Source organism: Nyctibius grandis, chromosome 5, assembly GCF_013368605.1.
Source record: "Nyctibius grandis isolate bNycGra1 chromosome 5, bNycGra1.pri, whole genome shotgun sequence".
NCBI lineage: Eukaryota > Metazoa > Chordata > Aves > Nyctibiiformes > Nyctibiidae > Nyctibius > Nyctibius grandis.
In genome coordinates this window covers 678,511-690,485 of record NC_090662.1, presented here as the reverse complement: position 1 = coordinate 690,485, position 11,975 = coordinate 678,511, and the positions used below count along the sequence as shown (strand labels likewise).

The following is an 11,975-nucleotide window of genomic DNA, read 5'->3' as shown; positions in this document are numbered from 1 at the left end:
CGGCACGCGTCGGGGCGGCTGCAGCACGGGCAGCTGGCGCGGGTGGGCTGCGTGCTGGGCACCTGCCAGGTGCAGAACCTGAGCCACCGCCTCTGGCAGCTCATGGGCCAGTCGGGCCGGCAGGACTCGTCCCCCATGAACCCCCACAGCCCCCACAGCTACGGGTGAGGGGGGGGGCACCCCACGGGACTGCCTGGCACCGTGCCCCCCGCCCTGCCCGGCGGGACCCCCACTGAAGTGCCCCCGGACTCGAAGGGGGCTGGGCCCCCGCTGCACCTTCCTGGGGGTGCCCGGTGCCCCCTGGCACAGCCCGGCTCCGGCCACGGCCCCACCAGGGACGCGGGGCCCGGGGGAGCCTCCCCGTGGAGGGGGGGTCCTGCCACGTCGCCAGCCGGAGCCCCACGGAGCGGAGAGGCCCATGGGCACGGGCCAGGGAGGTGGTGACCCGTGGTGGCCAGCAGTGGCCCGTGGTGGCCCAGGGCTGTCGGCGGCGGGTCCAAGAGGCAGCGGGGGATCCTGCTGACCGCAGCAGCGCCGGCGCCTTGTGCAAGAGCGCGGGGCCGAGCCCCTGGCCGCGCTCCCGCCTGACTCAGCAGCTCAGCACCCTGCGAGGCACACGGCCATGGGTGGGGCGAGCCCCCTGCGGCACCCCACGGCACCCAGCTGCACCCCACGGCACCCCACTGCACCCTACGGCACCCAGCTGCACCCCACAGCACCCCATGGCACCCCGCTGAACCCCATGGCACCCTATGGCACCCCACAGCACCCCACGGGACCCCACTGCACTCCGCTGCACCCCACGGCACCCCACTGAACCACACAGCACCCCGCTACACTCCATGGCACCCCACGGCACCCTGCTGCACTCCATGGCACCCCATGGCACCCCACAGCACCCCATAGCACCCCACAGCACCCTCCCCACCTCAGACCCCTCCTGTGCCCACCCAGGGCAGCATGGCTGCGTGGGTGGGGGTCCCGCATGGACAGGGTGCGGGGACCCCGCTCCAGCCCAGCTCCCCCAGCCAGGGTGAGGGGGCACAGGGTGGCCCTCAGCACCTTCCCCATCGGGGTCCCAGGTGGGGCTTGGCACCAGGACGGGGTGGTGGCCCCCGGACCCGAGCTGAGACACCCCAGGAGTGCTGGTGTCACCCCACTGGAGCTGTCACCCTTGTGACCTGGCGGGACGGGGATGTGTGGCCCCAGTCATACCAACATACCGTTGGGTGCAGCTCCCACCCCCCCAAGGAGCACCCTTGTGCCCCCCATGAGCACCCTTGTGCCCCCCTTGCCCAGGGCACCCTCATCCCTCCTGGGAGCAACTCCATCAGCCCCCCAGGAGCACCCTGTCCCCCAAGCACCCCGTCCCCGGGAGCACCCACCCCGCAGCAGCACTGGGTGAGGGTGGGGGGAGCACCCAGGGGTGCTGCTCCCGGCCCCTCTCTCCTCCTTCCCGGGGGTCCCGGCCCTCGCTTGACCCGGCTGACAGGGCAGGAGGGGACCTTGGCTCCTGCCAGGGGACACGTGGGCACTGGCATGGCCCCTTGCCCAGCTAAGGCCTTTGCCCCCCCATCCCTTGGGTGCCCCTCCATCCCTTGGGTGCCCCCCATCCCTTGGGTGCCCCTCCATCCCTTGTGTGCCCCCCCATCCCTTGTGTGCCCCCATCCCTTGGGTGCCCCCTATCCCTTGGGTGCCCACCCCTCCCTTGGGTGCCCCCCAGGCTGCAGAGGGGCCGCACTGGGCCCCGTGGGTGCCCGGGACGGGTCCTGCCCTGTGGCAGCCCCAGGGCTGGGCTGGGGGGTGTCGCTCCCCTTCGCTGGCCGGTGACAATCGGGGTTTGTGCCCAATAAAGCGTGCGAGGAGGGGACACGTCTGGTGCCAGGATGGGCGAGGGTCTGCGGGGACAGGGCACAGGGTGGGCAGGGGTCCGTGGGAATGGGGCATGGAATGGGTGGGGGTCTGCAGGACCGGGTGTGGGTGCAGGGGCTGCCTGGGGCAGGGCAGGGGCACCCACGTCCCACGGCCACCGGTGACAGAAGGTGACTGGCACCAGCTGCTTCCCACAGCGCAGTGGGGACAGCAGCGCAGTGCCCATCCCAGCCGCCGTGCCCAGCCAGTGCCCACAGCCGCGTGGGGCCGGGGGTCTGGGCAGGAGGAGGAGGAGGAGGAGGAAGGGGAGAGGTGTCGGGGGTCCTGTGGGAGGGTGCGGGGACGGTGCCGGGGGGCTGCACCCCCAGACCCAGCAGCTGCCGGGCACGGCAGGGGCTGCCCAGGGCCCTGCCCACGGGCACTGTGCCCACCGCTGCCCGCTCCTGCCTCTGCCCTGGGACACGGGAACACGGGGGCACAGGAGTGACCCGGCACGGCACAGCACGGCACCAGCCGCACGCCCACCCCCGGGCAGGCCCCGGTGGCCCTGGTGGCCCGGGGGGGGCTGTGCCCGCCACGGTGCCCCCCGGGCCAGCTCGCTGCGGGTCCAGCTCCATACGCTTTCACGCTCGGTGGGCACTAAATTTCCCGTGCCCATCCCACCCGGGACGGGTGGACTGGTGGCCCCAGGGCTGTCGGTGTCCCCAGGGCTATCACTGGCCCGACGGCGATTGCCCCCCGGCCCCCCAGCCCCTTCGCCCGCTCCCTCGCCGCTGCCCGCAGCCCCTCACCGTGCCGTCGGGGTGCCAGCTCCGGCCCCGCTCCCCATGTCCCCGTCCCACGGGGTCACCGCGCTGGCACGGGCACCAGGGCGTCCCTTTGCCCCCGCGAGGAGCCCGGCAAGCCCGGGGCCACCGGTAGCCGCTACTGTGGCCACCCGTGGCCGGGGGGCTCGGGGATGCCCAGCTCGGGGGGCTGCAGCGTGGGGCACCGCAGCCCGGGGGCCAGGCCAGGCCCCTGCCCACCCCCGGGGGGTGGCAGCCCCTGCGCCCGGTGCCGCGGGCTCAAACATTAACCGGGGGCCGGTTAACGGGTGACCGATTGCCCCCGCGGGGATAAAGCCCGGGGGGTCCCGGCGGTGCCCCCCAGCCCGTGCCCCCGCCATGGCCGCAATGAGGAGCCTCTGGGCGGTGAGTACGGGGGGGGCACCCAGCGCCCCACACCCCGGGGGCAGACCCCCACGTCACCCCACACCCTGGGGTCAGACCCGTCTGCCCCCCCATAGCCCCAGCTGCCCCCCCCAGCCCCAGCTGCCCCCCACAGCCGCCCCCCACACCCCCAGCTGCCCCCCCCAGCCCCAGCTGCCCCCCCAGCCCCAGCTGCCCCCCCCCATAGCCCCAGCTGCCCCCCCCCAGCCGCCCCCCTACAGCCCCAGCTGCCCCCCCAGCCCCGGCTGCCCCCCACACCCCCAGCTGCCCCCCCAGCCCCAGCAGCCCCTCCAGCCCCAGCTGCCCCCACACCCCCAGCTGCCCCCACACCCCCAGCTGCCCCCCCAGCCCCAGCTCCCCCCCATAACTCCAGCAGCCCCCCCAGCCCCATGAGCACCCCCATCCCTGGGGCTGGGGGCAACTGGCCTCGCTGTGGGGGCTGCGGGGACCGAGGTGGCGACTCCCCGGTGCAGGATGCGGCCCCGCTGACCGAGCCCACCCCGTCCCCCTCCAGGACCCCGACCCCGCGGCGGGGCCTGAGCCCGGCAAGGCCAAGTCCCAGTACCGGAACTACACGGTGAGCTGGGGGGGGGGGGGCGGTAACCCCCAGGCTGGGGGGGGGTCCCCTGCATGCGTCTGGGTGCGGGGGGTCCTGCGGTACGACGCCGTGCCGGGGTGGGGGGTCCAGCTGCCCCCCACCAGCCATACTGGGGTGTCACCCTGCTGCTGGGAGAGGCCGGAGGAGCCCCCCCAGGGTGGGTGGGGGGGGGCTGGGGGACCCCCCCCCCGGAGCCTGACGCTGCGCTGCAGGGGGGGACGCTGCGGGACCGCGTCTACAACACCTACCTGCTGATGCACACCCACCAGACCGTGGACTTCGTCCGGCAGAAGGTGTGACCCCCCCCCTGGGGTCCCCCCACAGCCCCCCTGGGACCCCCCAGGGTCACCCCACACCCCCCAGGAGTCCCCAGCACCCCAGGGCCAGCCCTAGTGCCCCATCCCAGCCTGCTTGGGGGGCACCCACTCCCCACGCGGCGCTGGGGAGGGTCCCGAGGGGTTTTGGGGTGGGGGCTGCTGTCCCCAAGCCCCCCCCCGCCGCGGTGTCCCCAGAGCGCCCAGTACGGGAGCTGCTCCCAGCGCAAGATGGGGGCCATGGAGGCGCTGGAGCTGCTGGACCAGCTGGTGGACGAGTCGGACCCGGACGTGGACTTCCCCAACTCGTACCACGCGTACCAGACGGCCGAGGGCATCCGCCGTGCCCACCCCGACAAGGGTACGGCCGCGACCCCCCCCCCACCGCCGCGGGGGCCGCATCCCTCGGGGGGGGGTGACGGCCCCGCTGCCCCCCCAGACTGGTTCCACCTCGTGGGGCTGCTACACGACCTGGGCAAGGTGCTGGCGCTGTTCGGGGAGCCCCAGGTGAGCGGGGAGGGGGCGGCGGGGCACGGGGGGGTCCCGCCGTGGGGACCCCCCCACGGGACGCCTGCCGCCCCCCTCCGCAGTGGGCCGTGGTGGGGGACACCTTCCCGGTGGGCTGCAAGGTGCAGCGGTCGGTGGTGTTTGGGGACACCACCTTCCACGACAACCCCGACACCAGAGACCCCCGGTACAGGTGAGGGCGGACCCCCGGGTGGGGGGGGGGCACAGCTGGGGGGCACGGGAGGGGGCCAGCCCTGAGCCCCCCACCCCGCTCCGTCCCCAGCACCGAGTACGGGATGTACCGGCCCGGCTGCGGCCTGGAGAACGTCCTCATGTCCTGGGGACACGACGGTAAGGGCTGTGCCCACCCCCCTGCCCCCTTTGCTGGGGGGTTCAGGCCCGGAGCCCCTGGCACAGGGTGGGGGGGGGCAGCGCTGGGGGTGCCCACCCCACACGGGGGTCCAGCCCTGGCCCCCCCCGTCTCTCCCCAGAGTACATGTACAGAGTGATGAAGGTCAACGGCTTCGCCCTGCCCAAGGAGGTGAGGGCTGGGGGGCACGGGGGGCAGTGGGGCAGGAGGGGGGGGGGCTGGCACGTCCCCCTCCCCACCCGTGTGCCCCCCAGGCCTTCTACATGGTCCGCTTCCACTCCTTCTACCCCTGGCACACGCATGGCGACTACGGGCACCTCTGCGCCGAGGAGGACCTGCGCATGCTGCCCTGGGTCCAAGAGCTCAAGTGGGTGAGGGGGGGGCATGGGGGGCCCGGGGTGGGGGGCAGCCACCCCCTGGCACTGACTGGCGCTCGCCCCCGCAGCAAGTTTGACCTCTACACCAAGCAGGAGGAGCTGCCCGACGTGCAGCAGCTCCGTGGCTACTACCAGGCCCTCATCGACAAGTACTGCCCGGGGCAGCTGCGCTGGTGAGCGGGGACCCCCCCCCCCGGGACCCCCCCCCGGCACAGCACCCACCACCCCACATGCCACCCTGGCCCCACGGCACGGCCGCCTCACCGTGGGGGCACCAGGGCCACCCAATATACCTGCTTGCCACCCAATAAACCTGCTTGCCACGCGCTCCCGGTGCCAGTTGTGCCCTGAGGGTCCGCACCTGGGAGGAAGGGGGGGGTCTGGTGCTGGGGGTGCCAGGGCAGGACCCCCGCTCCAAGCCCACCAGCCGCAGGGCTGCGATGCCAAAGGCTTTATTTAGAAAATTATAGGAAACCTCTGTGCCCACCCAGAGCCCAGGGGAAGCGTGGCACAGCCAGAGCCCCCCCGCCGGGGCAGGGGGCTTGTGTGTGGGGGGGGCAACACCCCACACTGCCCGGGCACCGAGCCAGGGGCACCCGGGCAGGATAATGGGGGGGCTGGCGCTGCCTTGCTGTGGCCACCCACACCGGGCACCCCATGGCAGCTGGCACTGCCCCAGGATGGGGTGGGGGGAGAGGGGGGGCAGCTCCAGCGCCGGGGGGTGGGCAGAGGTGGGCGAGCCGCCACGCTGGCCCCAGGGCTGCCGCCTGTGAGTGCTGGCCACGCTGCACGCCAAGGCACTGGCAGGGGAGGGGGCGGCGAGCTTGCCCCGGGGTGGGGGCCAGCCTGGTGCCCCCCGCCCCGGGCAGGCAGCACCCTCAGTCCGTGGGTGGAAGACGTGGCCTGTGCCAGCTCCGGGCGTCACTTCTTCCTCTTGGCGCCGCGGAGGCCCTCGCCATGGCCATCGGTCGCCCCCCGGCCCTCGCCCCTCTCCTCCGCCTCCTTCCTCCGCACCTGCCCGTTCCTCTCGCCGCCGCCCCCCCGGTCCGCGGGCTCCCCCCGCCTGGGCCCTTTGTGGCGGGCCGGTGGCCGGCGGCCCAGGGCCCGCAGGAGGCACACGGTGGCCGCCACGAGGTACAGGGACCAGAGGACGGCGGGGCCGGGGAAGGGGCGGCTGAGGCGGCGCAGGGCCCGCAGCAGCCGGGGCAGGAGGGCGTCGGGCGAGCGCTTCAGCTGCATCTTGTCCTGGGGGGGGGAGGGGTGAGGCGAGGGGAGGGGGGGTCAGGGTGGCCCCTGGGTGCTGCCCGGGGCGGGGGGCACGGCGGGAGGCCTCACCTTGAAGCCATGCTGGCCCAGCAGGCTCTCCAGCGCCGGGTCGCCCAAGGAGACGGCGGGGAAGAACTCGTGCAGGCGCTGCCGCCGCCACCACGGCTGCGCTGACGAGCTGTGGGTTAATGAGCCAATTAGCCAGGCGAGAAGCGGCTCCCAAATCCAAGCCCCCCCCCTCCAGGCCCCACTCACCTGCCCTCGGCGCTGCGGGTGAACCAGTACTTGTAGAGGTGGGCACGGATGTAGACGGGCGGCCGGGCGCTGAAGGGGTACCGGGCCTCATCGACCTGCACCAGGTGGACCACTGTCGGAGACAGGGCGTTAGCCACCATGCCCCTCGCTGCAGGGACACCCCAAGGTGCTGCGGGGCTGCAGCCCGGGGGCCCCGAATCCCCAGGGCATGGCCTGGGGCACAGACCCTGGCATGACCCACCCCGCTGCCCGCAGCCCCACAGCCCCTGGCATGACCCACCCCGGTGCCCCCAGCCCCCCTCACCGTCCTCCTTGCCCTGCAGCAGGCGGTGCACGAAGCTGGTGAACCAGGGGCTGCTGGTGTGGTGGCCCAGGGCGGCGAACCAGAGCTGCCAGTCGAGGCGGGGCTGGTGCGGGGCGACCACGGGGGGGGCCGTGCTGACGTTGCCGGGCTTGTACATGAACTCGATCTCCTGGGGGCAGGGACAAGAAAGACCTTGAGGTGCTGGAGCGAGTCCAGAGAAGGGCAACGGGGCTGGGGAAGGGTCTGGAGCACAAGTGTGATGGGAGCGGCTGAGGGACCTGGGGGGGTTTAGCCTGGAGAAAAGGAGGCTGAGGGGAGACCTTCTCGCTCTCTACAACTGCCTGCAAGGAGGGTGTAGCGAGGGGGGTCGGTCTCTTCTCCCAGGTAACAAGCGACAGGACGAGAGGAACCGGCCTCAAGTTGCCCCAGGGGAGGTTTAGATTGGAGATCAGGGACAATTTCTTCACCAAAGGGGTGTCAAGCGCTGGCACAGGCTGCCCAGGGCAGTGGTGGAGTCCCCATCCCTGGGGGGATTTAAAAGCCGTGTAGATGTGGTGCTGAGGGACATGGGCTAGTGGTGGCCTGGGCAGTGCTGGGTGACCCCACGGACCAGCCGCTCACCGTCCAGCTCTGCCCGTCGTAGCTGCCCTCCAGCACCACCTCGGGCCGCCCCCCGACGCCCGTCATCCTGCGGAACAGCCCGTAGGAGTTCACCACCTGGAAGCGCTCCACCGCCTTGAACATGTGGTGGATGCCGGGCCACAGCTTGCCGTTGGACTCGTAGTCAATGTAGGTGAACGGCACCTGGGGTGGGCGGGGGCAGAGCAGCGTTGGGGGGCACGGGTGGCCTCCAGGACAAACGCCCCCCTCGCCCCCCCAACCGCCCCCCTGCCCGCTCACCAAGCTGATGGCAAACATGGCCAGGGCGGCGGTGGCGAAGGTGGCCCACTGCAGCGTGGCCCACAGCTTCCAGAAGCATCCACGGACGCAGGCACACCTGGGAGGGAGGGAAGGAGGGAGGGGGGAGAAACAGGTCAGAGCTGTGCAGCCCCCCGGGCTGGAGCCTGAGCTGGGGGTCTGGGGCCACCCAGGCTGTGCCCAACGTGGTGGAGGGCTCAGCCCGAGCTGTGGGGTCTGGGGCCACCCAGGCTGTGCCCAGCGCCCACGACAGCCCAGGGTCCCTCCGTGCCCTCGGGGATGGCACCCGGCTGCCCCGTGCCTGCTCAGGGCAGAGCTGGGAGGTGTGGGGACACCCTGGCACCCCCGTCACCCACCTGTACATGGCCGAGAGGATCTCCCAGGAGAGCGAGAGGAAGGCCAGCCCCGCCAGCGGCAGCGTCACCACCCGCAGCCACCTCGTGAACTCGTGGTAGGTGAAGGCTGGAGCGAAGGAAAACCCGCGGGGACTCAGCGAGGGGCATCCCCCACCCCGGGGGGTGCGGGGAGCGAGGCTGGGCCGCGGGGACGAGGGGCCAGCCCCGCCGTGACGTACCCACTCTGGAGTCCAGCAGCCTCCTCTCCCAGTCGATCTCCAGGCCGAAGCAGCGGACGCTCCAGTACAGGAGGCAGCCGTAGGTGCCCAGCTCCAGCAGCGCCGACAGGAGGGACCCCGGGCTGGGGGGCCAGGCTGTGGGCAGAGCCGGGCTGCTCAGTGCCAGGGGCTCGGAGAACCCGGCCCACCGCGGCACCGAGGGGCACAAGCTGCCCCAAGAGCCCAGGCAGGGGAAGGGCAGTGCCCAGAGCACACCCCCGCGCCAGGAGCCAACGCTCTGCTGCAGGCTCGAGCCCCCCACGGGCACAGCCCCCCGCCCCAGGAGCTGGGGGCTGCCCCAATGATGCCTCTCGCCGTGGGACCCACGGAGGTGGCCTGTCCCCTCCCCAGCCCGGCGCAGAGGGGACCCCCCACCCCCGAAGGGGCCTCACCGCTGGCGTGCCTCCTCTTGGCGCGCCCCAGCCAGCGCCCCGCGTGCTCCTCGTCCAGCAGGGAGCAGGCCAGGACGATGGTGAGCATGTTGAAGAAGTTGTAGTTCCCCGTGAGGATGATGAGGACCTGCAGCAGGACCTGGGAGGGGGGGACAAAGGCCGGGCTGGGGGGTCACAGCACATCAGGCACCCCCCCACCAGCAGCACGGCCACCCCAGCGCCCACCCGTCCTGCCCAGGGGCTGAGCGGGTCCCCGGGGAGCCCCCCGGCTCCGGGCAGCAGCAGGGGGGTGCCCGGCGCTGCCCACCCCCCCCCCCACCCACCTGGCTGTAGAAGGCGAAGAGGCGGAGGCGGCGGAGGGGGGCGAAGAAGAGGAGGGGGACAGCGATCTCGATGACGTAGGTGGCCACCACGCTGAGCTTCTGGAACCACCCGGGGAGCTGGTGGGCGAACCAGGCGCCCGGCGTGGGGATGCACTGGGTCTCGTAGTGATAGGTGAGAGCTGGGGGGGACAGGAGGGGTGAGGGGGGCGTGGGCACACGGGTGGGAGCAGGGGGAGCTGGCAGGAGCCACGCCGAGCGCTGCAGTGCCCCCCCCCTCACCTGTGAGCCCCCACCACGTGGGGCAGCGGCTCGTCAGCTTCACCACGCCGGAGGCGAACATCAGCCGGAAGAGGAGCCAGCGCACCAGCCAGAAGGTGACGCCGTCGTGGGCACGCCAGGCCGGGGACCGCCACGCCAGCGGGCGCAGGGGGGCCACCAGCACCGCCAGGAAGCCCGCTTCCAGCAGCAGGCTGTCCCTGCGGGGCACGCCGCTGTCCCCCACTGCCACCCTGGGGCAGCCAGCTCCTGCCCTGGCACACCCTGGGGTGCCGAGGGGCCGGCCAGCTGGGTGACCACAGGGGACACAGCCCCCCGCGCCCAACCCTCCCCACCTTGGGGCTCGGACAAGCCACTGCCTGGCCACAGAGGGGGCAGGATGGCTCCCCCAGCATGGAGCCCCCCCACAACCCCCCAGTTCATCCCCGTGGCCGTGACTTACCACTGGAAGTAGAGGAAGACCTGCCCCACCTGCAGAGAGGGAGCAGAGGGGTGAGCAGGGCACAGGCTGGGCTCTCGTGCCTGTCCCCATGCCCACCCCGTGGGTTGGGGGCACAAGGGCGGCCACACATCCCCCTGGTGCCACCAGCAGCTCCTTTCCCACGACCGGGCTCCGGGCCAAACCCCAGGAGCAGAGTGGTGGCACCAGGCTGCCACGCAGGCGCTGCCCAGGGCACGGACAGCAGCGGATGCCCCCCGGTGCGGTGTGCCAGCGAGGCAGCCGTGCGGGGAACCACAGCCCCTCCGTGCCAGGAACCACAGCCAGGCCCGGCGTGGGGCAGAGGGCTGGCGGGGAGGGAGGCTGGCGCTGGGGAGGGCAGGGACTGCTCTCCAGCATCACCTTAAAAGGGAGCGTGGAGAGGAAGGCCTGGCTGGCACACGGGGCCCGGAGGAGGCAGAGCCGTGCTGGGAGACGGGCAGGAGCCACCCAGGGCCTCCCGGTGCTGCCTCCTCTCCCTGCCGAGGCAGGAGGGTGGATTCGTGGCACAGAGCTCTCATGGGGCAGAGGCAAAGAGCCTGGAGCCTGGGACAAGGGCTCGGCGAGGCCGTGGGTGGGGAGGGGACGGAGCTACCCCCACAGCGGTGTGGGAACCAGCCTCACAGGGCTTTATCCCAGGCACAAGGATGGGGTTGTACCCCCTGCCATGAGCCAGGAGCTGCCAGCACCTTTCCCCAGCTCCATAAAAGAAGGTGCCAGGAGCTCGTGGGACGATGCTAACGCAAGAATGTCACCCCCCCCCCACCCTCTCGGTCCACAGCCCCACCGATCTCCTACCTGGTAGAGCGAGAGGTAGAGCACCCAGAGCAGGGCGAAGAGCAGGCTGTCCCGCAGGGGCTCCAGCAGCAAGGCGCCGAAGGAGGCGAGCACGCCGAGGAGGCAGAGCAGCTCCATCCCCAGCTCCGTGTCCAAACCCAGGCTGGGGCTCAGCCACAACAGGGTGGGCAGATCCCACAGCCGCTCCCACAGCCCCTTCCCGCTGAGGCGCAGCACTCTGCGGGCGGGCAGGATGCCATCTCTGCCGTACAGCCCTGCAGAGGGGACGGTGACAGTGGCGACAAACCCTCCTCAGGGCTATAACTCCGGGATAACAGGACTGGGAGCTCGCCCAGGCGCTGGCGGAAGGGGGGGGCTCCATCTCATCCCGCCTCCACTCCCCAATTCCCAGTTTCCTCACGAAACTGGGAACGGAGCAGCACTGGGAAGCGCTCACGTGGAACCCAGCCGCTGCCAGACCCACCCTGGCCACGTAGAAGCCGAGATAAAAGGCCCTGAGGGAGAAAGACGCGGGGACCAGCAGCCCCGCGGTGGGGCCTACCCGGGTGCGGCCTACCCCGGTGGGGCCTACCCGGGTGGGGCCTACCCCGACGGGGCCCACCCGCCGCCCGGGGAAGGGGTCGGGCGGACCCCCCAGCGTCCCCCCACACACACACACCCACCGTACCGGGGATCTGGACATAGAGGGAGGCGAACGCGGCGAGATACGCGGCGGCCAAACCGGCCAGGAACAGCGAGCGCGGCCGCCGCGGCGGGTCCCTCATGGCGGCGGCGGCACCGCAGGGACCCCCCGCCCCGCGCGCCCGCACGCTGCGTGGGCACGCACAGAGCGTCGGCACGCACTGACGTCAGCACGCACAGACGTACGGTTCGGGCGGGAAGCTCAAAATGGCGGCGGGGAGCGGCTGGTGAGTGAGGGAGCGGGTCGGGGGAGGCCTCAGGAGGTGGAAAAACACCGTTAGTTTGGTGGTTCTGGGGTCTTACGCGCTCGGTGTGCTTTTCTGTGGGGCTGAGGGGAGGCCTTATCGCTCTCTGGGTGTAGCGAGGAGGAGGGGCGTTTCTTCTCCCAAGCAATAAGTGCAGATTGGGGGAAAAGTGGCTGGGAA

General features: G+C 72.2%; 2 protein-coding genes across 2 annotated transcripts; one reads left to right on the top strand and one right to left on the bottom strand.

Moving 5' to 3' along the window:
- Positions 1-3,044: 3,044 nt before the first annotated feature.
- On the top strand, positions 3,045-5,423 carry MIOX (myo-inositol oxygenase). Its single transcript, XM_068400577.1, has 10 exons — positions 3,045-3,062; positions 3,595-3,657; positions 3,891-3,971; positions 4,191-4,353; positions 4,432-4,499; positions 4,583-4,692; positions 4,783-4,850; positions 4,991-5,040; positions 5,124-5,236; positions 5,315-5,423. Exons 1-10 carry the CDS (start codon positions 3,045-3,047, stop codon positions 5,421-5,423), a joined length of 843 nt encoding a protein of 280 aa, XP_068256678.1.
- A 259-nt stretch (positions 5,424-5,682) lies between these two features.
- LMF2 (lipase maturation factor 2) lies at positions 5,683-11,669 on the bottom strand. Its single transcript, XM_068401670.1, has 14 exons — positions 11,537-11,669; positions 10,870-11,123; positions 10,036-10,064; positions 9,597-9,793; positions 9,318-9,496; positions 8,995-9,133; positions 8,564-8,698; positions 8,346-8,451; positions 7,972-8,068; positions 7,693-7,875; positions 7,072-7,240; positions 6,768-6,879; positions 6,582-6,690; positions 5,683-6,491 (listed from the first exon to the last, which is right to left on the bottom strand). Exons 1-14 carry the CDS (start codon positions 11,631-11,633, stop codon positions 6,168-6,170), a joined length of 2,130 nt encoding a protein of 709 aa, XP_068257771.1. The 5' UTR covers positions 11,634-11,669; the 3' UTR covers positions 5,683-6,167.
- Between the last annotated feature and the right edge of the window lie 306 nt (positions 11,670-11,975).

Excerpts from the sequence above, each read along its gene's own strand:
- MIOX (XM_068400577.1), top strand. Across the intron at positions 3,658-3,890 it reads CCCAGTACCGGAACTACACG|GGGGGGACGCTGCGGGACCG; the intron begins GTGAGCTGGGGG and ends GCTGCGCTGCAG. Across the intron at positions 5,041-5,123 it reads GCTTCGCCCTGCCCAAGGAG|GCCTTCTACATGGTCCGCTT; the intron begins GTGAGGGCTGGG and ends TGTGCCCCCCAG.
- LMF2 (XM_068401670.1), bottom strand. The coding sequence starts at position 11,633 with ATGAGGGACCCGCCGCGGCGGCCGCGCTCGCTGTTCCTGGCCGGTTTG. Across the intron at positions 10,065-10,869 it reads TCTACCTCTCGCTCTACCAG|GTGGGGCAGGTCTTCCTCTA; the intron begins GTAGGAGATCGG and ends CCCTCTCTGCAG. Across the intron at positions 9,497-9,596 it reads CACGTGGTGGGGGCTCACAG|CTCTCACCTATCACTACGAG; the intron begins GTGAGGGGGGGG and ends TGTCCCCCCCAG.